We start from the raw sequence: 26,873 nt of genomic DNA, 5'->3' as shown, positions 1-26,873 counted from the left end.
TGCGTGTATGCAATGCATTTTTTTTATTTTTGTCTACTTGCTGGGCATTTCTGTTCGCCTGGTACTTTAGCTGAATTTTTATCAAAATTTCGGGATTCAGCGGCCAGGTCAGACCAGCGGCAATCGTCGAACCTGATTTTTTCAATATAAATTACCAATAAAATAGCAATTTTAAATAAAGTAACAGAAGATTGCTTTTTTTTAACATAAATTATTTGTTTCTCTAAAAGCATTAAACATAGCTGTTGTTTATTTAATGTTCATGAACATATATATCAATTAATATCTCTTAAAATTATACATATACATATCAAGCTTAAAATGGTTATAAATTGTGTTTTTTTGCGGATATCATGTTTGCTTAAACCTAAAATGATTTTCTCCCGGGAAATTGAATCTTATTCTGGAAACATACGCCTTAAAGGACTCGTGGAAGTCTACAGAATCAGTTGGAATTTTGAATTCTTTAATCTGAAAAGATAAATATCAATTATAATAAAACAAATAAATAAGCGAAATTACATTTATCTGACAAAAATTATGGCTATGGTAATCGATAGTCGGGATCCGTACAAATAGAAAGAGGTATTTCACTCCGAAATCGGACTGTATTTTCCCGAGATATTGCAATTCGAAATTTTTCGAAAACTTTAAATGGCCATTTCTCGGTCAAATAAAGCCCGATCTCGGGCAAATTGGGTGCGTTGAACTCGCGGAGGTCCATAGAATTGATTGGCATCAAAGTTTTTTGATTTCGGAAAAAAGTCATTTTTGCAAAAAAACGTGATGTAACCACTGCATTTTTGACCGATTTGGGTCATCTCTTAGAATGTGGATTTTTGGCTGGCAATCGATAGTCGGGATCCGTACGAGTAGAAAGAGGTATATCACTCAGTAATCGGACCAGATTTACCCGACATTTATTAAATTTAAGATAAAAAATTTGAAATTTCGAAACCGACGCCATCGAAATTTCTGCTCCGCACAATCCGTATTTAGAAAATAAACCTTATGACTTTAGTAATCCTTTCAAATGGTATCAAATCAACTGGATTATATAATATGCAACGTACGCTAGCAAATTGGAACGGTTGAAGAATTAGTTTTAATAAAAACTCTTAGCTCTAAACAAAGGTTGTGCTCTCCGTGAAGGCGCCACAGAGTCTTAGCTTGTCGCCCGTAACAATCGCTCGCATAAACTGTGGCCCCAGATAGAGACCCTTTTCGGTTGATTTCGTATCACCATCCAGACGTATAACATAATCTTTGCTGATCAACCGATTGGATATATCCTCTTCCAGTTTAGGACTCAATATATCATACAAGCTGCTGCTGCTGCACAGAACATCGCCCGCAGCGCCGCGCTTCTTATTCACAATTGTGCAGCTATTCTCATTCTTGAGTATTTCCTCAAACTGTCGCTTGATCTCAGCCAACGAGCTGCGCTTCGGATAGCCAGCGAGTCGTTCAAAGCACTTGAACTGATAGAAACGACGCTCCAGCTCGGCCAGATCGTCGAGCAGAATCCTAACATTGGGCAGCTCATTCGTGTGGGCGCGCGAGACGCGACACAAATCATTTAAAAGCTGTTCGATGTGGCTGCTAAACAGATCCTCCACGTGGGCATTGCTGTAGATGTCCTGTGGGAGTAGAAATAATATATGAATTGTGTGAAAATTAAAATTAAATATAGTAAAACTAACAAATGTGCTAAAATAAAAATGTTATAAGTTAATGTAATATAATAAAATGACTTTTGTTAAAGAAGACAACTCCGACTTCGACAACATGTCGAATTTGGGTATCAAATCTTTTTGAAAGGCTTTGGTATATTACAAAAGTATATTTAGGTTCAGCTTACGTCTATGACAACTTACAATTAACTTCAGTATGGCCGTGTGTAGCGTGGGTATAATAGTCAGTCCATAGATCTCGCTCATATTACGCGTTTCCAGATAGTGTAACACCTTTAACGCCTCATTGGTGTCATCGAAGAGGCGTCGCTGTCTGGCAACTGGAGTCGGCTGTGCCTGTTGCCACACCTTTTGCCAGGTATTGCCCTCGGTGGTCATGCGCACGCTCAACTGATGCACAGTCTCGCCACTTTCTGGAACGCAAATAAAATAAAACAAAATGATGTATTATCTTTGCAAACGCGTCGCCAACTTCATTCCCTTACCATTCTGTAGCTGCTCCCAGTCCTTGGGGCTATACCAGCGTATAAAGTCCTCCATTTTGCCGCGTGGATTGGCCGCCTTGAATGCCTCCATATCGGACAAAAGCGATGTGCACATCATTTGTGTGCTCAAACCCGAACCGGGTCCCAGTTTTAACATTACCTCCGCGTCGTCCTGCAGCTGATCTTCTGTCTTGGGCACCGGCTCCTGGGTTTCGGGTATATACAGAAACTCTTCGGGTTCGTCTAGCAAACGCTCTTGGCCCAAACGCTTCAAGCGACCCTCGGGCTTGAGGCTGAGCACCGCTTTGGTTGGTGAGCCGCTTGCGGAAGTTGGCTCGTCGCAGTCATAAAATTCGCCATCATCCTCCTCATCCTCATCCGTTAACAGCTGCTCCTCCACAACCTTCGGCTGCTGCTGTTGTTGTTTGCGCTCGCGCTGCAAGCGACGCTCCACGCAAACGTTGAGCATCTGCAGCTTCTGGTGTAGCAGACAGGTGCGTGTGTCCGGAAAACCAGGTGCAACGCTGTGCAAAGAGATTTCGGTTAAAGAGCAGTGCAAGCGTAAATAAAGCATTATTTGTACAGTTTGTATTGTGAAAAGCAATTTAATTTAATGCAAATAGTTTGGAATATACACTCCGCAAATTCCAGAACAGCAAAAGCTTAAATACTAACGAATAAAAACTTATAAGCTGATGTCTCTGATAATATACAATATTTGTTGAAAAGTTGTGCATCTGGTAACGCTTGCCGGATTTAAAAATGCAGCAACAACAAAATTCTTGATCTGGTAACTACAGAACAACGACATCAGCTATTACAACAAAGTTATAAACTTCAGACTTATCGATAATATAACAAATATATCGATAATATTAGACCAAATACAATACTGTGATGGTATATGCCGAAGCTTTTGATCATAGTTAATTCAGATAATTAATAATACCAGATCCAACTTAAATAAAATATAAATGTAGATCTAAGCAAGATCGAAATCAAATATGAAAACATGAAATATGATCGATATCGACAAGTGTGTAACTAACTGGCAACCCTGGAAATATGATATATGATTTATCGATAAGTGTAACTAACTGGCAACATTGAAAACTAAGATAACAATTAGTTAGGTAAATACTCAAAATGAATCGATAAATGCTGAAACTAAGTAGCTGACAGCACAGAAAACTAAGTTTTATCTAGAGAATTTAAACATTTGGCAACTTTAGCACTTAAAAACAAACTAAATGAGTGAGAATTCATTTCTAACTGCTAGAAGTTAGGTAAGTGCACGCGAAATCAAAGTGTTGCAGACTTAAAATAAAGTTCAAATAATAAACAGTTTGTTTAAGCCTTTTTTTATGACAAGTTTTTATAGTTATAGCTCATGTTTTTTGAACTGAAACAAAGTTAGAAATATGTACAGCTCATTTTTTAAGCTGTAAAAGTTTTATTCAATTTGAATATTCTAACCAAGCACTTCAGATAATTTAAGCGGTACGTGTTGATATGCATCTATTTACAAATATGCGTTGTGATATATTCCACACAAAGTAAACCTTTTTTAAGAATTTTGCATACCCTTAACAAAGACGGCGATTTGAAGTGAGCTGAGCCCTTTTTCGAGCCAACAGCAAAGTGGCAATAAAGGCGTCAGCTGTCGGTGTCTATACGAATGACAATGGCAACCTACATATGATATATATATATGCCCAACTATATCTTCAATCCATGACACGCACTGTCTAAAGACACAGAGCGAGAGAGGGAGAGAGAGGGGGAACGCGTCTTTGTCACCATCGCCGCCGCCTGCCACATTTGGTATTCACGCTATTTCATCCGCTTTTGTGTGGTGCGTGGCTTTCGGCTTGTGCATAGCAAATGAGCACCTCTTGAGGGGCAACGGGGGAGGAGCTGCTGTTCCCGTGAGTCATGGACATAGAGTTTATTGAACCTCAAGTTGTGGCAATTTGAACAGTTATGTGTTGCATGCACAGCGCTTCTTCTTTTGGCCAGCAACGGAACTGACTTATTTGGCCAGCAGCGGATGTGTCCAGCAAATTGCTGCGCCCAATCTCCAGCTCTACTCAGCTCTATTGTGCATTTGCATAAAGTTTGCTTATGAGTTTCGTATAGACAGGCGCTGCAGCCAGCAGCAGCTGCTTAAAAGCTTTTTAAAGCGGCTAAAAACCAATTGACAAGCATTTTGGCCAACAACAGCTACCAGAATGCTGACCACAATGGAGCTGCCTTCAGCTGGTATCTGGTTGGCCAGCTTAAGCTCAAGTGCCCTGTGCACATCATTAATTGTTTCGGAGGGAGGGGGAGCTGGACTGGGCTGGGCTGGGCTGAGGTGAACCTCATCAGGACAACGCCCCCGGCCATAAACTGGCCAAATAAATGAGCTAACGTTACGTTTTAGTTTGTGGCCAGAGCATAACAATTTGTTTTGGCCCATTTTATTTTTGGCCAAGTCACTTTATAGTTCTATTTATTTCCCAAGCCAAGATGCTGAATATATAAACACACACTCAACATGCGCAAGTTGCCAAGGTCTTAGCCTTAAAGAGGCCTACGAGAGTTAAGAGACTGTGACAAAATAAAATAAATTCCTATTTTTGGCTTTGGCTATTTAAGGGACTTTCAATTAAATAGATAAAAAGTTGTTGCCAATCTGGGCTTATTTTCGATCAAATTTAAGCTAAATTTACGGAGAAAATAAACAATTATATTAATGCATAATATACTTATGTGTAATTGGAGAATTTTTATCAATAATTATAATATTTGATGTTGATTTTTTTTGATACAACAGAACAACCTACTCTATGTCAACTATATTGTTTATCATGTCAAAGCAGGTCAGAATAAATCGTTTTAACGAAACTATTTTCTGTTTTATTGATATATGTTAGCTATGATAGATCTAAAGTGCAGGAAAGCATTAAGATATATTTTCAGGGCTTCAAAATGGCACAGAAAAAGTGCACAAGCCAAGATTGATGTTGTGAAAATGGCAGGAAATCTTGAAAAAAAAGAAAAATGATTAACTCATTTTGGTTATATTTGTAATTGCAAGTCTGAAGTGAAATGAAATATTGCTTTAATCAAAGACTAATTTCTAATCAAAATTTGATAATTATGCATAGTTTCTGATAACTTGCACGGTTAAGCTAATCAATTTTCGTTGACTACATTTTTTTTTTTTTTTTTGCTATTTCCGTCTTATAAAATTTATTTCTACACTTTTAAAGAGTCAGAAAGGTTCTCTAAGCAGGCGCCAGCTGTGAAATGGAAAGTGATTTATTGTATTGTTAACAATTTTGCCATCGCCAGATAAGAGTCATGCTTCTTTCAGTTCTTTCAGCTTATCGTTTATATGTTTATATATGTTTTTCTATGGATTCAGGTGAGCAGATTTTCGTAAAGTTTCGGCTTTACAGAGATTGATTTATCAATGTGACAGACAATAATGCCACAGAGTCTAAACATCCGCGCAGCTGAGGCGTATATACTTAGTCATATAACTGGTTCAATCTCTACGTATTTGATATTATTAATCTAATCTGTGGGTATTTCCTCTGGGCATGTTCTTCAATAATGAATTAAGATTTCAATTGGCTTATCAAGCAGCAGATCCTTTGATATAAAAGCAATGCACAGTTGTGGCTGAACGTGTTTTCTGATTAGTTAGCAGCCAGCTGGCAGACAGAACGGAACAGAAAGTCGCAATGAAAGGTGGGTGCTGGCTACTAATTGACCTTTTCCAATATGTGAGCTGAGTGCATTGAATATTCGCAGCGAGCAGCAGCCTTTTGGCACTTTTGATCTTGGCCCTGTTTGGGTTGGGTCAGAGCCAGCGCATTGACGATATATGCACCCTCTTCTCGAATAGTACGGTTATACGTGATCCGGAATCGTGCAGTCGTTCGATAACCTGCATCGATGGCAAGAGCGTCTATAGCACCTGCAAGGGCACCACGCCGTTCTTCGACAAGGATACGCTGAAGTGCGTCAAGACGCTGGAGGGATCAGATAGTTGTGATGTGACCTGTGCGAATGCGACTGGCCTATTTATATCCGATCCAAAGTCATGCTTCGGCTACTATTATTGCATGGACGAGGAGACGCCCGTTTATGGCGCCTGCCCGGACGCCACGCACTTTAATGAGACCATACAGGAGTGCATCTGGAGTCATGCCTCCGAGTGCAAGACGAGCAGCTTTGACTACTGCAGCATCATCAAGAACGACGTCAACTTTGACAATGTGCAGGGCTGTGATCGGTATCATGTGTGCAAGAAGGGCGTGCTGGAGGATAGCACCTGCAAGACGGGCTACTATCAGGCCAGAACGGGAGAATGTGTGGACAAGACTCTAGTCGAATGTGATGCCCATCCCTTGCCCAGCAATGTGTGCGGCACAGCGAAGAGTCCCAAAAAGAATGAACTAGTGCCAGATGGTGCCACCTGCCAGGGTTATTTCTTTTGCGCCGAACAGGCCGATGGCACACCCGATGAGAATCCAACTTGGGGCAAATGCGGTAATGATCTGTTCTTTGACAAGAGCTCACAGAAGTGCATTGAGCCCAACAAGGTGGCCTGCTCGGAGGATCGCTGCCAGGGCCGCACCATTCCCTTCGTTTTGAGCCCCACCAAGGGCTGTCGCCACTATTTGCGCTGTGCCGATGGTCGCACCATGGATGAGAGGACCTGCGGCAATTACTTTTTTGATGAGGCCAACGCCGTTTGTGTGGCTCATATTTTAACCTATGACATATGCTAGTAATACCAGTTATCGGCATCGAAAAAATAGATCTAATTTTCAAGAGCATATTATTGAACTCTTTTAGACGAATTTTATAAGCGAAACAATGAAAATTGCCAAATAATTAAACATTAAATGTTTTTCTTAGAATTCCCATAGAGTTTTAGCGGCAAGGATTATAAGCACTTGATTTTTTTTTTAGGTTAACCTTAGCAAATTAAATAAATTTAGTTGAATTCAACTACAAATCGTTTGACTTTCTAGATGCCAAAAGTTTATAAAAGGCATTCAAAAACTTGCTTTATTTAATCGACCACAATAATCTTAGCTCTTTAGGGATTATCTTATCGCGGTCTCACAATTGAAACAATAAAGCCTCATATATCATTTGGTGGCCCAACACTTTGTTTAGTTAAGAAATCAAAAGGCTCACAACAAATTATTGTTAATGCCCGAAATGTTTATGGGCCCAATTGCAAATATGAGCCGCTGCTTGTTATTAATTATTTTGATAGAGCAATTAATTAGCTACATATTACTGTAGTGATTAATAAGTAGCCTATCTTAAATTGGGGATCTTCAGGTAAAACCTTGGGCGTAAACTTAGTTTAAAACTAAACTCTTTTAGACACAAACACAGCATATTGATAATGCTATTGATAGACAATCTGGCAGCTCTTAATCGCAAGTTTAAGATGTATAAATATAAATTATTAATAGATTAATTGTTTTGTTTTCTTAACATGTTAACTTGATTAGAAATCACAGCCAGGTGCTTATCAGACATTTTCAATTAGCTAAAGCAACCTATCGAACAAAACATGATTGAAAGAGTAAAATTTCCAGGCCGAATAACTTCGATAGTCTTAGCAGAAGTTTCCGAAATTATCGATAAGTGCACTTGTTAACAGTCTGGCAACTCCAATTAGCACAAATTTAATTTGCTCTTGAAATTTGCGAACATTTTCAATTAATTTCCATGCATTTTAGCACCCAAAATGAACTTTAAAATACTCATGAATGGCTTCTAATAATATTAGACCCAAAAAAAAGGTAATTTTCATTTACTTTTTCAATTTTAATGCGTGCGATGACCTGAAAGATTAGTTCAGCTAACACTTTCACACCTGCCCACACACACACACACACACACGCATACACACTTCGAGTTATATACGTAAACTTTTCAATTGACAACTTTTCGTCTTTAGTATACCCAAAAAAGAGACGAAAAACTGAGAAGAAACTTTTTTACACCTGCAAATTCTAATCCACTTAAATGCTTAACAGCATTATCATGCGGTCGCCCAGCCACGCCCACAATGCGGCCACCCACACCCACAAAAAAAACTGTGCCGGCAGCAAAAACAACTTCTCGCCCATTGTTAGAAAAAAAAACTTCAATTAAATCTCGTTTTAAGTGAGAGGCTCAGGCCCGAAGGGAAAAATTGTTTGTAAGCTGTCCCAAAATAGATGGACAAAAAAAAAACAAGAAGCAGAACGAGAAAAATTTGTAGCTTTGGCTCGGACCCGCTCGGCCATTGTCTAAAAATGCAAATTTAGCCGAAAAAAGACAAAAAGTGAATAATTATGCGGCGAGAAAAAAACATTTACACCTTCAATTGGGCAGGGAAAAGTGTATTTTCCTCTTCTTTTTTTTTTTGGCTAAAACTTTGCAGCACAACTGTACTTGATTCGTTTTTCATTCACTACTTTTGTGTCTTGCAATTTTCGCACTTTCGCGCATTAAAAATCTTTGTGATGCAATTAATGCGACCGGCGGCAGCAGAGGAAAAACTCTGCAAAAAAATGGGTGCAAGAATTTTTTAATTAAATTTTGCGGCCGGACAGCTGAGTGAGAAATGAGCGCCGAATGGCAGGGGCCTTGCCAGGGGTTGGGGTTGGGGTTGGGGGGGTTTGCCAAGAGGAATGCACACTCAAGCGCAAAATATTTGCTGGCCACGTAATGCAATTTAGGCTTGAATTGGACAAAACATAGGGAAGCAGCACACAAATGAAAAGAAACACAAAAAAAAAAAAAACAAACAAAGAAGCGCGCAAATCGCGTGACACAAAATGAAGTCAAGCGAATCGACATTTTGGGCCGCAGGGCAGGGAAAATCGAAAAGAAAAACATCTGCTGAAAAACTATCAATCAAATGGCAAAATGTTGATGATTATTATTAAAACGGGGGAGCGAAGCGTGCAGCTTAATTTATTTATTATTATTATATTTATTTGCGGTCTGTCTTGTGTCTGGAAAACAAATCAATGAAGCGTTTGATTTGCTCAACTTCGAAAGGGGGGCGATCAATTTGTCGAGGGGAGGGGAGGGTTGGATAATTGCAATTTTACTTTTACTTTTGCCTTTAAATAATTCAGGCAAAATTGAAAGTGCTCGGCCTGCCGATTTTCCGTCGAATAACTAACGAGAAAAATTCAATTCCGAATACATTGTAAATATTTTGTGTGCTATTCGAGAATATAAATCCAAAGAAAAATAAATAAAAAATATTTTGCCACATTAAATTCACAAACAAATACATTTAACTCGATGCAAATATTTTGTTTATTTAGGAAATGTCAGGTCAAGTGATTTTTATAACAAATAAACATATTTTTGCGCAAAATCAAAGCAAACATATTTGTTTTAAAATTTTACTTGCAACTTTATTTGCTTAGAATAATCCATTTTATGTTGAACTAAAACTCTGATTAAAAAATAAAAAAAAAAACTAGTTGTGTGGAGTTTTGCAACAGATTATAAAATTTTAAATAAAACACATGAATAAATATCCAATGTTATTAAGGGGCAGACAAATAAAAGAAATAAATTCTTAAAAGTTTTTAAGACTCAGGTGAACTATTTATTTGCTTTCAACATAACTGTTGCTCGCGGCATTGTTAGTTGGGGAAATAAAATGTATAAGCTATCATTTTACAATGCGCACAGCCCGGCGTATACGTAACATTTATTTAAAGTGCATTCAACCCTTTTGAGTTCGTAATGCTTCAAGATGAAACAATAGAAAACTCTCGAGCTCGAAAATAGAGACACCTCAAAAGCATAAAGGTTGTGAGGCCCAAAATTGAGTGTGGCCATAATTCATGATTATGCAAAAAGGTCAACAGCTTTTGACTGGACCGAAGGGACAGCCCACTTTTGTTCCGGCTCACTTTATTCTCTTCTCTTTTTTTTTATTACGCGCCTGTCGCGTTTGGCAAATTAAATTAAATGTCCGGCAGCATACACACCACGATTTTGTTGCTGCTAAAAGGGATGCAGGATTATTGTGCCTTCCTTGTTCACCTTCTTTTTTTTTTGTGAATTTTTTATGCTGCTTTTTATGGGCCGCAGCGCTGGCAGCTTGACAGGCCTGACCGGGCGGACAGGCAAATTAATCAAACTAAACTGCCAAAGGATCAGCAGGAGAATGATGAGCAGCCACGAAGCGGGCATTAGAGGCGGGGGGGCGCGGGCAAAATGGGGTAGATTAGGTAAGGTGAGACACTCTCTTCACGCACAGTTTGTTGTTTAACGAGCATTAAAATCAAATTGAAAGTAACTGGACAACTGATTGATAAATCTGGCTGTCCTCCTTTATTGCCCCTGAATATCCGTTTGATCAACTACTCAGGCAAATATATTAATTATATAATTTTAAGCATCGACAGCTCTTAAGACCCTGCCTAACTGGACTCTCTTTTTTCTCGCCCTCTCAGCTCTATGCCGGCGCCAAGATGAGACGCAGCAGCACTCAAACAGCGACCACGCCCACATATCGACAACTTTGGCTGCCGTCGCTGCTTTTGCTTTTAGCAGGCAGCAGCCGCACCAGCGCCCAATGCCCCTGGCAGCGAGATGTGCCCGATCTGCAGACGAGCTGCATATGTGCCTATAATCTGGGACGAGAGCTGAGCGTACAATGCGATCAGGTAAGAAATTGTTTAAAAACCAATTTAAGAGAATTTTTGAGTATTCTGTTCAAAAATCAACAAAAAGAAAGTTCATAAAGATTTATCCTCAAGATAAGTTTTGAAATTCATAATACAAATTGTTCCATTTTTTGGGAATTTTTTTCTTATTTTGTGAGTTTAATTTCTCCATTTAATCGTGGGACTTCGAAACAGTTTCTGAACTGTTTAATAAAAGTGACTTGTAAAGCTCATGGTAAAAGCTCCTGGTAAACTTGAAAATATTCGTTTTTTTTCAACGCAAAATACATCTTTTAGCTTTAAACTTTGTGTAAGTTGATTACCCTTTGATTTCTTGATAACAGGTCGAATTCACGCAATTGCTGGAAGCAATGAACAAATATGCGCGACTAAAGCCCGTGGATTTGCTGTATGTGAACAATGCGACAATTGAGGAGCTGCCAGATGAGGTGTTCAGCAATCTGAGTCTGCACAATGTGCAGCTATCCAGTTGCGGCATCAAAAGGATTGCAAATGACGCATTTAAGGGGCAGGAGTCGGTGCTGAAGAATCTCAATCTGCAGGATAATCTGCTGAGCGAGGTGCCCGTGGAGGCGCTGCAAGTGCTGGGCAGGCTCAATCTGCTGGATCTGTCTCGCAATCAGCTCTCCAACATACCCGACGATGCCTTTGCGGGCCTGAACAAGCTGGCCACGCTGAAGCTGAACGACAACAATGTGACGCTGGCGCCGGGCGCATTTCGTGGTCTCGAGCAGAGTCTAAAAAATCTCAATTTGAAGGGCACGAGACAGCGTCGTGTGCCGGAATGCATACGCGGTCTGAAGAGTTTGGCTTTCCTGGATCTTTCGCAGAATGGCATCAAGGAGCTGCCTGGCGCCGGTGGCATACGTGTCTTCGATGGCCTGGACGCGCTCACAGCGCTCAATATGGAACGGAATCTCATCCAGAGCATTGCGGAGACGGCATTTGCGGGTGTGCGGAAAACGTTGAGCTCGCTGAGTTTACTCAACAATTTGTTGTCGGACTTTCCCATCGGCGCTGTGCACTCACTGAAGGAGCTGCGCGTGCTGGACATTGGTTTCAATTTGCTTACCACCCTGCCGGAGGCGGCCTTTCGTGGAAATCCAAGCATCACACTGTTGGCCCTCGACGGCAATCCACTCAGCACGGTGCCGGAGGGCGCATTTGCCCATTTGAATGCCACGCTGCGTGGCCTGTCGCTGGGCGGGCGCTTTCTGCACTGCGATTGCAAACTGCGCTGGGTTGCCGAATGGATACGCAATGGCGATTTGCAGGTGAGTGTAGCGTGGGCATATGCCTTCCATTGCTTCGTAGGTGACGCCTCTCCTCACCTCTCTCTCTTTCGCTAGGTCACCTCACGTGAACGCAATCCTCAGTTTTGTGGCACACCGCCGCGTTTTCGCGATCGCGGCTTCTACTCCATACAGCCGGAGGAGCTGAGCTGCCCCGAAATAGCCGATGCCGCGCTCCGTGGACCAGTCGGTCTGGCCGATAATCTCAAGCCGACGTTTCCCTCTTCGCCCGATTCCGTGGAGTTCGAAACGGGCTCAGCTACGGGCACGGGCACCGGAACAGCCGCCTCGGCGCCTGTTACCAGCAGCATGAGCACCACAGCGCCAACAACAACAACCACATTGTCCACGACAAAAACAACCACAACAACAACAGCAGCGCCTACAACTAGCTCCAGCTCCAGCACAGCAGCCAGCACGGTGAGTGATTGTATTAGTTACAGGCAATTCGAAAACTGAAACCAGTTTACAGACGAACTTGATAGATACGAACCATTAGTGAACCAGTTCGCTAAGCTCGGAACTAGTTTCGATCAAGCTGAACTACCATTTGAACTAGTTTAAAATGTATCAGGAACCAATTTAAACGCGTTTTCAACTGTTTTGAACTAGATATTGTAGAGTGATATTGATAGGGTTATAGGCATCTCTTGAACTGAGATTTAAATGCATTTGATCAAGTTATTAGCTGCATCTGTGATTTCTTTTCAAACTTAAATTTGAATATTTAAAATATGTAAAACAACTTGAATTTGACTCACTCTCAGATTGAGTTTCATATTTGTTGGGCTTTCAGCTAAACAGATCTTGAATCACTTTTCAGCGTGAACTAAAATTGAGTTTATGATGTGAACAGCTTTAAACGAGGCTTTAAAATAGCTTTCTTTAAAACTTAATTGTATACAAAAGAACTAAAACTAGTTAATTTAGTGAATTTTATTGATTTAAAAATTGGTTAAACTAGGAAGGATGAGAGGAGGAGCGGAGGATGAGAACCAGTATTCGTGGTACAGAAATAAGCTAGAAATATATACATGCCACCGAGTGAAAGGGTCAAATCTATAAGCCCCCAAAACATAGCACTTATTGAGTAAAAGCTGATGACAAGTCAACTCTTGATTATTAGATTCACATTTTAGACTAGAAACCGCAACTGAACTAGTTCCCAAATGACTATAAAATGCACAATTTATCAGCGATTTTTTAATTGCTAGCAATTATTTATGCATAGTCAGCTACATAAATATCTCTTTTTTTATGTGCCACAACAGACTCGTGCCCCAACACAAGCCACAACGAAAGCGGCAGCTGCATTGCCAACGGTGGGCGTCAATGGCACCGGCAGCGTTCAGGCCACGGCCATCTCCTCGACGAGCAGCAGCAGCAGCAGCAGCAGCAGCAGCAGCTCCTCCACATTGCATACGGCCGGCAAACAGGCGCCCGGCTGGCGACAGGGCGCTAATGTCAATGCCAATGGCAGCCAGCACAAGCCGCAGCGACCGCCGCTGGTACTGGGCTATCCGCCGCAGCGTGGCACACGGATCGACGATGTCAACGAGGTGCAGGTGAAGCATGCGTTCCGTCAGGACAGCTCCGTGATCATACAATGGGACTCGGAGACGGCGAACATATTGGGCTTTCGCGTTGTCTATCGCCTGTTTGGCGAGAAGGCATTCAAGCAGGGCCCGCCGCTGGAGGCCAGCGAGCGTGAGTTCAAGATCAAGAATGTGCCCGCCCAGGAGTGCATCATAGTGTGCGTCATATCGCTGGAGGAGCTGCACGTCACGCCCGAAACGGTGCCCTATCAACAATGCCGCGAGGTGCGCACCGTCTCCTCGCAGACCTCCAACATGGATAAGATAACCATAGCGGCCAGTGCAGCCATTTGTGGCACCATCATTGTGGCCGTAATTGTGTTCATTGCGGCAAGCAGGTGAGAACATTTTCGCTGCTTCACAGGGCGACCTTTAAAGCGTGTTAGGCCCAGTTGGCATCCATAAATATTTAATGCTATCAGCAAGACCATTATCAAATGCCTCTCCACACTCTCCACACGCTCTCTCTTTTAGACGCTCGCGCAAACTGCAAAATAACCAGCAAAAGAGTCCGCTGCCAATTGGAGGTTTGCCCGTTAATTGTTGCGGTCCAACCGGTTCGCCAGGACCACTTGGCTCGATTGCCACGCTATCGGCGTTTAACAATCACAAGGTGAGTTTAGTTGCCAATTGGCCATAAAAAATGTATAGAGAGCGGGTTGGCCAAAACGTTGGCCTCAGGTTCTTGCTAAATTGGCCTCGGTGACTCGGAAATGGCCGCAATTGAAGCCAACATTTTTATACATTTTTATTTTTTTATTTATATTTATTTACGCGCCAACAAATTAAACGTGGCAGGCGGAAAAAAGAAAAACATTCAGCCTATATTTTTGGTCTAAATTCCCGTCTGTTTTCAGCTAGCTGCCAACAAAATATTTTGTTGAGTTTTAAATAAATTTCAATTTAGCTGCAGCCAGATACTAAAGCTATTTTATAGCCGCAATAAACCAAAAGAATAATCAGCTTTAAGTGTAAGTTAAGCGACGCTTAAAAATGATAGTAAAAAATTATTTTAAAAATGTTCGTAAAATTAGGGGAACTAAAAACAAAACTGTAAAATATGTTTGATTAAAATCCAGCTTATAACTCCGATTTTTTTACAAGAGGATTATGTTTTATGCCTGTTTACTGAGTATCAGCATAGTAAATAAATATTCTTTGCAGAGAGCAGATGCGATTTTTAAAACTATTATAGAATTCTTAGGCCCATTTTTAATTAAATTTATAAAAAAAAACCCAGCAAGATAATTTGAAAATAATATAACTACAATCTTTGAAGAGAAATTTAAGAGCTCAAGGAAAAAACAATCATGAACATCTTAGAAGTTCAGATATTTGCATATCCTACCAGAACTGTCTCAGAAAGTATTAAAAAAGTATAAAAAAAAGTTCTCTTAGTAGAAACTCAATTATCTTTTATGACCACAACCATGCCCTGCTCTTATATCGCATCTTCTCTCTTCCCTTAGGAATGGGATCAAGTATCGGCATACAGTGGTCGCTCGATACCGCGACCACGCATCTATCCAGTCGAACAGCCCGACGATATGCGCAGTCATTTCTCTGGCATGCCCGGCAAGGTGGCCAAATCAAGGTATGTAGAGTAACAGCTAGTCGGTGTTGACATCAAAATGAATACAAAACAGCCTCAATCATTGAAAATGTTGGCCAAATATTTGCTTGATTTTTGCCATATTGAATTTGTGTTTATTTTATTGTAATTTCATATTTCATTATGTTTGTTATTTACTCATGCCACAACACGGTGCACACACGCACACACACACTCATACACACACACACACACACATGCGACTGCCACACACAACACGATAGCAGATCCATAGCCGATGGGCAGTCGCAACACAGTTTCTCGAATAATTCACATCGCGGCTATTTGGGCAGCGCCTTCCCCACAAATCTGGTCAATTCACGCCCGGAGCTTCGTCAATCGCGCCAGTCGCTGGCCGCTGCCTCCGAGCGCATGTCGCGCGCCTCCTACGCCGGCTCCATACATGGCGGTGGCGGTGGTGGACCTGGCGGCGGTGGCGGTGCCAATGGCATGGGCGGCATGGTCGGCGCCGGCAGCTTGATGGGCATGAGCGGGCTGGTTGGCCCCGGCGGGCCAGCCAGCATTGCATCCAGCAATGCAAGACGCTCGCGTCCGCGCTCCAGATCACGCGATCAACTGAACACAACGCACATACATAACCATCGACCGGGAAGTCGGTAAGTAGAACGCAGACACACAACAACCAAAAGATGCTAAACCCCCCCCCCCCCCTCTGGTGCTTGGTGCGGCTCAAAGAGACAGCATTCACACACTCAATTAACACACACTCACACACACTCACAACTCGGATAACTGTCACATTTCGCTAATTACAAACGTCACACTTTCAATTTTTTGCTCGAGAGTTTCTCAAAAAAAAAACCTGTTTTTTTTTATATCATTTTTTATGTGTTGCCATTAAATTTATTATTAACCATTTGCGCACCTTCCTCTCCCATCCAAGAGCAGAACTAAAGCTTTTCAAAGCATATCTTGAGTTTTACATTCCGGTTTAGGTAACTTTTTGCTAATATTTGCATAATAAAAGCATTTAAATTGGGTTTGCTTTGATTCTAATTTTAGCTTGCTGAATTCACAAAAAAATTATGATGAATGCGCGGTAAAAACCCCTTGAAACAAAATATTTACTAATTTGCGGGGAAAGTAAACTGAAAATAGAACACATATTTAATTTGTAAAAAACTGAACTACTGGAACCTTAGTAGGCTTTATTTGAGCCAGAAAATACCATTTAATTTTTATTATAAATCAATCAATTTTTGGAAATGGGAAACTTTTCAATGAAAAGTTATATTAAGAGAAAAGCAAAGAGAAATTAAATAGACGGTCCAATTAGAAACCAGATATTTAAAATTGTTTTGATAGACAAAAATAAATTTATTTTATTATGAAGTAGATAATTGTAAATTTAATAGATTGTCAAAGCAGAATAACAACATAATCTGTATATAATAAATTTAATATATTTGTTAATTAATTTGATAAGAAAAGCAGAAGTAACCCCTCCACAAATTATATTTTACGCTTCAATAGCTAGTAAGATTGTTAGGGGTATTCCTTGCTTAAATATATATGCATTTTAACAGATATTTATGCCTAAAGGAACATAATCCTCAGGGCACGCAATTTGGAATAGATGAAACTACGATAAAATCTTTTTCTGATAGGATTGATTGGCCGATTATTAGTTAAGAGCAGCACTCTTTTGCTATAGAACAAAATCATTTAAAGTCAAACTACAGATTTTAATTAAAACCTATTTATTATGCAATATGTAAAGCAAATAAATTACTTTCAACAATAGCTTTAATTTAAGGCTTATTCAATTAATTAACCACCTCCGCCCAAAGCTGATAGTAACTTTTAACAATCGAAAACAACTAACTGTTTACTTAATTGATTATTATATTTTTGCTGTTATTTGCTTTGCTCAATGTTGTAAATTCGTTACGTCCATTATATTTAATTTCGTTTGGTTTCGTTTCGGCTTTAACATTTTTGCACAAGTCATTAACCGCCTTTTCCACACAACTTTCCCAACTCAAAAATTGAGTAAATTGTTGTGCATTGTAATTGATCTATTCCCCCCTTTCGCTCCCTCTCTGTTCGAGCAGATATTCGACAGCTGGTTCAACGCATACGTTGAACAATTATTGCGACACATCGGACAATTGGACCGATCATGATATGGATATATATATGGCGCGCAATCCGACAACGCGCAACGGTCTGGTGCCATTATGAGGGCGGCTCATGTTATCCTGATATTTCAATGTTGTATTAAATTTGGATGGCATTTTCTGACAATATCTGACGCCGGCCATGGCAGCGGCTGGCGGTGCGGGCGATGGACGGCGTCAGCAGCAAACTGCTGCAGCACAACAGCAGCAACAACAGCAACGACATAGAAACATAGAAAATCAGCAATTGGAGCAGCCATATCAACTACAACAGCAACATCAACAACAACAGCAACATCAACTACAACAGCAACAGCAACAACAACGTTTACAATATTACAATACACCGCAAACGCAACGCTGCACCTCGCCGCCAGATGTGGTGCCCCGTGCAGCCAATTTCCATAATAGCAGCAGCAGCAGCAGCAACAGCCACGCGAGCAGCACCAACAACAACAACAATCATCAACAGTCGCTGTTGCCAGCTTCGACAGCAGCTGCAGCAGCAGCGGCAGACAACGGCGGCATTGTTGTTGAGAACTATTTTAACGAATATGAGCGTCAGGAAATCATTTATCATCCCACAAGCAGCAGCAACAGCACCAACAACAGCAACAGCAGCACGCCAGCAACACGTCTGGGCAGCCGCAGCAATGCCTTTCGTTTACAGTTAAACGCGGCGGCAACGACGAATGCAACGACTAACAATATTTTATATAGACGAAACAATTATTTAATAGATGCAACTAATGCGCATACATTTAGTGATAACTGTAACTGTACTTGTAATTGTAGCCTAAGCGAGCAGCAGCAGCAGCAACAGCAGAGAGCAGCAGCAACAACAACTGACAGCAGTTGCGTTGACACACAAGCAGAAGCATCCTTGGCGCCGAGCACCTCAGTGTCAAGCATTGAGCAAGTGCAGCCAGCTAAATATCAGCATGAGACAGCAACAATTGCAACAGCAGCAGCAGCAGCAGCAACAACAGCAACAGCAGCAGCAGCTGAGGCCTTGTCTGAACTGAACTTGACATTGGCTGACATTGACACGGACTTGGACTTGGACATGGACACGCTTTGAGTGCAATACATAATTCTAGTTGTTGTTGCTAACAATTTAGTTGCTATTGCTGTTGTTTTCGTGTCCCAAACAATTTGCATAACATTTAGTAAGAAGAAAATAAGCAACTCGAACAACTAAGCTAAACTATTTTTGTATGCTGTTTGTGTTTTTGTGCAATGAATACGTATGTTAACCACATAGACATTATATTTGGTTTGTGTACATAAATGTATCTGTATCTGTATCTGTATCTGTAACTGCAATTGTATCTGTAACTGTAACAGCGCTTTACTTGGTTCTTTGTCGTTGTGCGCGTAGATTATTTTGGTATATCAGCAAATGTTAAGCAATCAAAGAACTAACACGTAAGTCAATATCTTATAAATGGTACTAATACACACGCAAACACACACACACACACCCAACACACACAGACACACACTTACACTTACACACTTAACTATTTAATATAGCATAGAAATGAACAAAACAAAAATCTACAAAATCAATTCAAAGCGAGGGCTGGACAAGCATAGAAAATAAATAATTCGTTTAAAAAAAATTACTATTACTGTACATAATATTATATTATGATATTTTTGTTTTAACCATTCTAAACACTACTTAAAATATTTTATTATAATATTCATAAAATTCTTTAATGCTTGAACAGATCGATGAACATATTTTGTTGAGATATATTGCCTCATAAATGAAATCATTTACAAGAAAATAGACATAGAAGACAAATTTATGCATTAACTTCAAGCACATTTTCTAGTTACCTTTAACGATTTCAAAACAATATTTTAGATTTGTTTTCAGTAAAAAAATGTGCTTGAATAAATGCATAAATCTTTATCATTATCAGTCGCGTTTGCTTTACATCTTTGAAATTTTAAAACTGAAGAGAATTGTGCAATGATATAACATTTAAAATATTTTTGAGATTTTTATGTATCAAAACAACTAAGTTCAATATTTAATAACAATTCAATATATTTAATTTGAGCAATTAACAAAAGTCTCAAGAGAAGTTACAAAATTCTCAAAAAATTTATTGGCTATGCTTGTCGAAACCAGTCAAAAACAAAAGAAAGAAAAATATAAAAATCACATTCCAATTGCCCTGCAAATGGGGCATTTACTGCCTTGAATAATACTGAGTAAATAATGAGAAATTGTAATTTCTCGAAATTTGTGTTGAACATTTTTAATAAGCAATTTTTTATTTGCAGTCCAAGAATTTACATTTTGTATAAAAGCTTCAGTCGAAACGTTTGTGTGCTAAGTTTAATACCTATAACAATTATTTGTTTAATTTTTATGTTTAATTATAATTTTATAGTGAGATTTTAATAAAACTAAAATAAATCAAATTAAAAGATATTTAAACTTTTTTAGTTTGTTAATGAATTTTAGTTTTATGGAAGGTTTGTATTTCATTTTATTATAATTTTTCCCATATCTTATTGCCTAACTTTTTTTTAAAATATTTTTTTTTAATATTTATGATTTATATTAATTTATATAATTAATTTAATTTATGTATGCTTACTATTTGAAGCTTACTGTAAATCTTTGTACATAATATTGATAGCCTTAAGCTTTCTATTTGAGTTTCAAACATTCTTAATGATGGGATTTGCCTGAGTGCAAGTCCGAGCGAACACAGTTGACAGTTAACAATATTTAGTGCCCGTGGGCAGGATTTGTGCTCCACAAAGGCCAAATCCACAACGCTCATGTGTGGCACTAAATACTTAGTACTTTAAGGTAAATATATCTATTAGAATTCGATTTAAGAACATGTTAAGACAACGCTTTGAGCATTAGACAGGTAAACAACTCACAATTTAGATGGAAAACGGGAGCAATTATTTAGAACAACAACAATAAAAATATGAATATAAACTATATGAATAAATATAAATCAATTGTAGGTAAGAAATTTGGAAGAGAACAAGAAGAAGCAGCAGCAGCAGAAGAAGAAAACACCCAACAATTTTAGGCTTATATATAAAACTAGAGCAAATGCAAATGTTTCACTTGTAAAGTAAGCAAAATAAATAGTTAAGAATTTCATTGATCGATAACTCGATACACGGCTGAGTTATCGATTATAGTAGAATGTAAGAAATCGCAAAATCAAATTTACTATTTAATATAATTACAATGAACTAAATTAATAAACTGCCTTAGCACCAGCGAGAAAAGAGATCGAAGAATTACGAAATTGAGGAAAAAGCACGTGCTTAGTTTTTAGTTTAGCAGCACTTTAGAGTACTAAGATGAGCTGGATTTGATGGAACTGCGTATTGAACACAAATACTGCCAAACATTAAGTTCCAATAATACAAAATCACGTGACTTTAAGGACATTTTCCCCAAATATCTACTTGAACTCATTTCATTTTGAACCCTGGTCGAATAGATTTTCTGTAAGAAGGCGCTAGGAATCTTAAGTATTTTGTTGTCTTCCCCCAAATTGTAATCATTTTTTCTTAAATGTCACGCTGAAACCCATACGAAACATGATACTGAGGAGGGCTCATCTCGTAAACCAAAAACGACACCAAAAACGATAGATCGTTAAGCAAAACACCACCCGATTTTAGATTTTAGAACGGATCAAAGTTACTCTCTAACAATAAATGTGCGTTAAATTGTTAATGTATTCACTAAAGTGTTAACTTTGCGGCTTCAACAGTAACAAAATAATATATAACAAAATGTTAGCAAAAAGTTCATTAGAGACAAGTTTTGCCAGTTTTGTTTGTTGTATTTGAAATAAAAAATAAAAAAAAACAAAACTTTTTTTTCGTTTTTACGCATCACGTTCCAAATAAAGCATATTTTTGTTAAGACCCAAAGTTGTATTAATATTTCGTATTGTTGGGGGTACTTACCCGGGCACTGATAGAGAATTATCCCACAATAAACGCAATTGACGTGTAAAGGCTGCCCACAGCTGCGCCATGCCCTCCAAGCTGCCCAAATGGGCGTGGCAAGTGGCCAACAAGCAGCTGAGACGACAAACCAAAGAATCCGCAACTGCGCTCTTGATGCGCATCGGATCGAACTGCAAGATAAAAAGTTATATAGATTTAGATATTTCATCAAGGATCAGTTATAATAAATTTGAGTGTAAGTAACGTGTTTATAGAGCACAGATAAACAGTATATTATTTTATTTTTCAATGATAAAACTCCTTTTGTTAAATCGAACCCAAATCCATACCCACCCACCCAATCGCAGACCCCCAAAAGAAGAGAAAACGGAAATCAAGAAAGGGGTACCGAAACCTAAATACAGCAGGTGGTTCATAGTCCGACCCCTTTAAATGTGTTTATACAGCATCGCCGTTTCCGAACAATAGTTCCAATAAAAACTTTATGATATAGAATGTTGGTGATATGTTACACAACATTATGAAGCTCATTATTGATGCGTATGGATAAGGTATCTCGAAAAATAACTTTTTTTAGTATTTCAATATAAAAAATAAAGCAAAGCAACACAAGACTTCAATTTTTAACCAATTGTTCCTTCGAAAGCTGAATCACATAGTTCTTCTATCTAATAGACTCCAAAAACATCGCTGTATTCAACTAAAAAACTTTTTAACACACAAAGACTGAGATAAAACCGACATAGAAGACGGAAGGAAAATTAACGTTTGGGTTCGTCAGCCTGATCAAGCAAATATATAATCAATTCGAAGGGTATACACGTTCATAAATGTAAAACGACTCACCTTTTCTTTGAAGCTCTGCTTGGCATAGTGAAACAGCGCCATTTCGGGATGCATATCGGGAAACAGATAGGCCAATAGCTCCGTGAGTTCGCTCTCTGTCATGGGTCCAGGCAAACGTTTGGTAAGACCCGCCTGCGAGGGCAGCTCATAGTTGCGCTCCCTTCGCGCGGTCAGCTTGTGTTCGGTAAGCTTATCCAATGGATTTGTGCGCTCGGCGCCGCTGCTGATGCCAGAGAAATTGCGACCCACATACGATTCCAGCGAGCGCACGACCTTGCCCACTGCCTGGTAATCTTGCAAGCAGCAGCTTAGGTAGGAAAAGGCCTCCACAGATAAATAGATCTTGCCCAAGGGTGCCTTGGAGGGCAGAAAATCCGTGCGCTGTTCGCTATCAAAGGCCACGCTCTCCGAGAGCTCTGGCCAGGTGTAGACCAGGTAGCTCTCTGTGGATGACTCCGGCGCATAGCCATGCGGTAGCGCATAGAAATGCTGAACATCCAGTTGCTCCACGTCGCCATCGATGGCTATATCCTCGGAGCTTAGACCGTGATCGAACGGCACATATAAAGGCATGCGTATGCGCACCGCATCCAGCGTGTAGGTGGTGCGGACTGAGACCCTGGCTTCCTGGGTGTACGCGGAGGGCAGCTTGTCGCGGAAGAGCGTTACTAGGCCCGTCAAATAACGGCATTCCGGTGGCGCCTGCTCCAGACCAATGAGTCGGAAATTGGTGCGTAGAGCGGGTGCGAGAGCGACGCCCGTGTAGAAATTCCACTTGGGGTCGTACAGCTGCACAAAGATGGGCACCACGCTGGACACTTCGGCAGCCACCACAGCCGCAGCACTCAAAAAGAAATTAAACTCTGACGTGGACTTCATGTAATTGCCGGCAGCATTCACGGGATGCAGCAGCACAAAGCGCCGCAGTCCATAGATCCGCGCCAACGTGTGCAGCTCGCTGGAGTTGCGTATGGGCGGCCCAAAGCTGTTCCAACTGCACATCAAATCTTGATGGCAATTTGTACGCTGCAGGCAGGTGCCGCCCTCCTCGCCCGCTACAACTGTCGCCGTTTTAGTTGGCTGCGCTTCATAGTAGTCCACGGCAATGCTATTGCGAAGCATGTCCAGAGTTTGCGACTCTACGTGCCACTTGCAATGGAAGAGCTCCTCTGGCTGCAGTGGGACGCCCACGTCCACGGCCACCTCCCATTTTTGTAGCAGCTCGCCAAGCTGGGCGTTGAACACCTCCCAGTCGGAGTCGGCGCTAAAGTTTTCACGATAGAAATCGTTATCATCTATTTCCTCGGCCATTACTTTGCAATTTGTGCGTATTAACAAACAGCAGACAATTTGCAAATTGCAATTAAAAACTGTGTCAGCTGTTTTGACAGAGTTGCCACATCGCTGCAATAACTTATATGCCTCCTAGAGATGAACAAATTGTACACTGAGTACGCAACAGTATTTTTTTAATACCAATTTTAACATTTATGCTATTTTATGATGGTAAATTGAAGATGCGTATCGATGGATGGGCAAATCAATCGGTGGGTTCAAGGGATGCGCAACTATCGGAGCCAAAAGCTCCTATGTGTGACTCAGTGCATTTTTATAAGGGGGATTTCGATTTTTGTTGTGCGTGGACTCAGACAAAGAAAAAACCTAAAGTCAGTGCTAGCCGGCCGTTTGCCAACAATATATCTAAAATTATATAAAAAAGGCCAATTTGTGGTAATTTGAGATATATAAATTAAATAAAAGTGAACAAAAGAGAATACAAAAAGGTAGTTGAAATATTTGAAAAAAAATATATTTAATTAAATTTAATAGTGCTGCCGAGCCCGAAGTGCCACTCTACGGAAGTCAATTCATCTCATTAATACTGAACAGATATAATCTGTTTTACATAATTCATTTTTGAGCAACATTTCTGTAACTAATATTTTCCAATTTTCATATATTGTATTTATAATTTAATAACAGGATGCAGTCCTCATCAATCTTAGAATATATGTACCTGCTTGTGGATGATGGAGTTTTAAAAGTCAATTTCGGTCAGATGTCCACAAGTACCGTAGGTGAATACCCATCAACCTGGTTTGCAAGCAGTGAGAACAGGAAACCCAAACTGACGATTTTATCTGGAATTAACCTAGCCCAAGGGGAGACTATGAAGTCAAGGATGACCAGTCTTGAGCCATCATTTTGTAATCATTTATTGAATGACGACCTTAATGTGGAGTGGGTCAAGACATATCTATATTATTATTTCTTAGACTACACCCTTTATGTACCTTCCGAGTGGAAGACCTATGGAGTTAGTTTGTCCGAGAGTGTGGATGGTCAGAATCGAGTGACTCCCTGGTCTATGCTTAATATAACAGTCAGTAATGCTCTTTGGCCATCCACATTCAAGGAAGGGAAGATACTGTCAAGGATTGGGGGATTGGGTAAGAAACTGGTGTTGGCATTTACTGGAATATATCGAATAATAAGTACTTCAAATTTTGAAAATCGGAAACGCTTGTCCAAGAAACTGGGAGAATTGGTCGGATTGCCTGCATCTATAGAAAGTTCTAGCAGTGGGATGTATTCATTCGATTAAGCAGCATCCAAATATACCAGCTGGGCACAGGATCCTGGTTACAGGAAAATGATGGCAGCTCTGGATATGTTCTTCTTTAAATTCCGTGTCGATAAGATGGCCATTATTCGTTGGGGAACATTGAGTTGTCGAGACAAGGATCTGGCAGCACTTGATGCATTAGAAGATCTTAAATCTATGACTGGCTCAGAGACAGTTTCCGAGGCACTCACATGGATTTGGCAAGAGTCTATCGGCAAAGAGATAAATAGCTTGACCAAGATAGACAGGGATTTAGTCGAGGCAGTTGCCGAAGATTCATTTTTTCATTACCAGTCAGATATGAACTTTGTCAACAATTCAGCATTCTCTGCTTCCCATAATAGGAAACTGTATACTTTAACACATATGACAGGCACGTTGCTAGGACAAAAAAGGTCTTTCAATGCGAACTTGATCGAGAAGTACAATCTAAATAGCCTGTGGTGCAACGCAGTGCTCATCGCATATGCGAGTCATGTAATAAATCTGAGGAAGGAAACCACAGACGAGGGCTCAAATCAGGATGATGTCAAGTCGACAGAGCCGAAAACAAGTCAAGGACTTGAATGGTTTAAATATTGGAAAGGATTAAAATTCAAATATACCCCAGAAATGATTAATTGGGTGAATGGGTCTATTGAGAAAATCATCACAACCAGAGCCGGAACAATAGGAGAGTGGGCAAAGAACCACGGTAGAATATCTGATTGAATTTTTGAATTGTATTAATACAAATTTATAAAAATTATAATTTAAAAAAAAAGAGTGGACTTTTGATAAAAATTCGGTTTAGCGTCGGAAATTTTATGAGACAAGAAGCTGCAGTACGTCATGCAGAGTTGACGACCAAAGGCGAACCGATTGTAGCCTATGAGCTGAATGCAAAACAGCAACATCGACTGAAAGAGGCTAAAGAAAGTTTCCTGGACTACGAATCTCAAGGATTGGGACACACAAACATGGAAATGCCTATGATTCAACAAGTGGATGACGCAGTGCCAGTCAAAGAGCGATTCTACCCAGTGCTCCGACTGGGAGTCATCGAGCCGAGCGAGAGTCCGTGGAACAGCCGAATGACGCTCGTCAGGAAGCCCGGAAAGAATTGACTGTGTCTGGATGCCCGCAAGTTGAATAATCGGATCATTAAAGATGAATACCCGCTGCAGAACATCGTGTCTATCCTAAGCAGAGTTCATGACACCATATACCATATACATAAGTAGCGTAGATTTAAAGCATGCGTTCTGGCAGCTGGACCCCAAGGGTCGCGAATACACAGCATTCACCATACCCGGCAGGCCACTCTATCCGTTCAGAATGATGCAACTTGGGCTATGCAACGCAGCTCAGAGATTGTGCCGATTGATGGACAAGGTGATTCCTGATTCAGGACACCATGCCGCTTCACACTAAGGGCCTGAAACAGTAGTCATAAGTTTGTGTCCGGCTAACGCTCACGAAATGCATCTATACAATCCCCAGAATATGCGTCGTAGTTGAAACTCCGTGGATGGGCGAAGGCCTACGGTGGCGCCGGCGAAACAACGATAACAGCCGCAACGATAAAGCCCGATTTTTATTTCCATTTAAAGGGCAAGCATCCAAACCGGAGTGTGATGCTACAAAAAACACCACACAAGCAATATTCTGTTTTTTGATAATAAATTGAAGATGGGTATCGATGGATGGGCAAATATATCGATAGGTTCAAATGGTGCGCAACTATCGGAGCCACAAGTTCCTAAGCGTGATATATTGTATGGTGAATGGTCTTTCTCACCCCTGGTTGATCTATGTCTAGCCGGCAAACCGATAAATAATTTTCGAGGGATTTTTATGATATCTATGGCGAATAATGAAGATAAAAAAATAACTAGAGAA

At 40.2% G+C, this 26,873-nt stretch overlaps 3 protein-coding genes across 5 annotated transcripts in view; 2 read left to right on the top strand and 1 right to left on the bottom strand.

Annotated features, from left to right (window-relative positions):
• The window catches only part of haf (leucine-rich repeat and fibronectin type-III domain-containing protein hattifattener), a 200,098-nt gene extending 180,596 nt beyond the window's left edge, over window positions 1-19,502 (top strand). The window contains 8 exon segments of the mRNA XM_064681397.1: window positions 10,672-10,884; window positions 11,229-12,179; window positions 12,255-12,617; window positions 13,469-14,130; window positions 14,267-14,405; window positions 15,262-15,386; window positions 15,632-16,021; window positions 17,480-19,502. Of these exon segments, the coding sequence (XP_064537467.1) occupies window positions 10,672-10,884; window positions 11,229-12,179; window positions 12,255-12,617; window positions 13,469-14,130; window positions 14,267-14,405; window positions 15,262-15,386; window positions 15,632-16,021; window positions 17,480-18,626 (3,990 nt within the window). The 3' untranslated portion in view covers window positions 18,627-19,502.
• Window positions 244-26,821, bottom strand: Rab3GAP1 (RAB3 GTPase activating protein subunit 1). 3 transcript variants are annotated; one of them, XM_064681400.1, is made up of 7 exons: window positions 26,773-26,821; window positions 22,367-23,630; window positions 21,518-21,690; window positions 2,180-2,703; window positions 1,878-2,107; window positions 1,074-1,640; window positions 246-471 (listed from the first exon to the last, which is right to left on the bottom strand). In XM_064681400.1, exons 2-6 carry the CDS (start codon window positions 23,486-23,488, stop codon window positions 1,125-1,127), a joined length of 2,565 nt encoding a protein of 854 aa, XP_064537470.1. In that variant the 5' UTR covers window positions 23,489-23,630; window positions 26,773-26,821; the 3' UTR covers window positions 246-471; window positions 1,074-1,124. The 3 variants fall into 3 exon arrangements, with proteins under 3 accessions (XP_064537469.1, XP_064537468.1, XP_064537470.1); XM_064681399.1 differs by lacking the exon at window positions 26,773-26,821 and having other exon boundaries at window positions 244-471; window positions 1,009-1,640; window positions 22,367-23,761; XM_064681398.1 differs by lacking the exon at window positions 26,773-26,821 and having other exon boundaries at window positions 245-471; window positions 22,367-23,761.
• On the top strand, window positions 5,873-7,107 carry LOC135427798 (peritrophin-44). Its single transcript, XM_064681403.1, has 2 exons — window positions 5,873-5,920; window positions 5,984-7,107. The coding sequence occupies exons 1-2, from the start codon at window positions 5,914-5,916 to the stop codon at window positions 6,964-6,966; spliced, it is 990 nt and encodes a 329-aa protein (XP_064537473.1). The 5' UTR covers window positions 5,873-5,913; the 3' UTR covers window positions 6,967-7,107.
• Window positions 26,822-26,873: the final 52 nt, after the last annotated feature.

Source organism: Drosophila montana, unplaced genomic scaffold, assembly GCF_035044405.1.
Source record: "Drosophila montana isolate Dmon_TW-CO22-7 unplaced genomic scaffold, ASM3504440v1 contig_2326_1, whole genome shotgun sequence".
Lineage (NCBI taxonomy): Eukaryota > Metazoa > Arthropoda > Insecta > Diptera > Drosophilidae > Drosophila > Drosophila montana.
The sequence above is the reverse complement of the archived record's forward strand: the minus strand, read 5'-3'. Positions and strand labels throughout refer to the sequence as shown.

Coding starts and splice junctions, on each gene's coding strand:
- Rab3GAP1 (XM_064681399.1), bottom strand. CDS start 23,677: ATGGCCGAGGAAATAGATGATAACGATTTCTATCGTGAAAACTTTAGC. Junction 2,704..21,517: donor AATTCTCTATCAGTGCCCGG/GTAAGTACCCCC, acceptor CTCTTTGCACAG/CGTTGCACCTGGTTTTCCGG. Junction 2,108..2,179: donor CTGGGAGCAGCTACAGAATG/GTAAGGGAATGA, acceptor TTTGCGTTCCAG/AAAGTGGCGAGACTGTGCAT.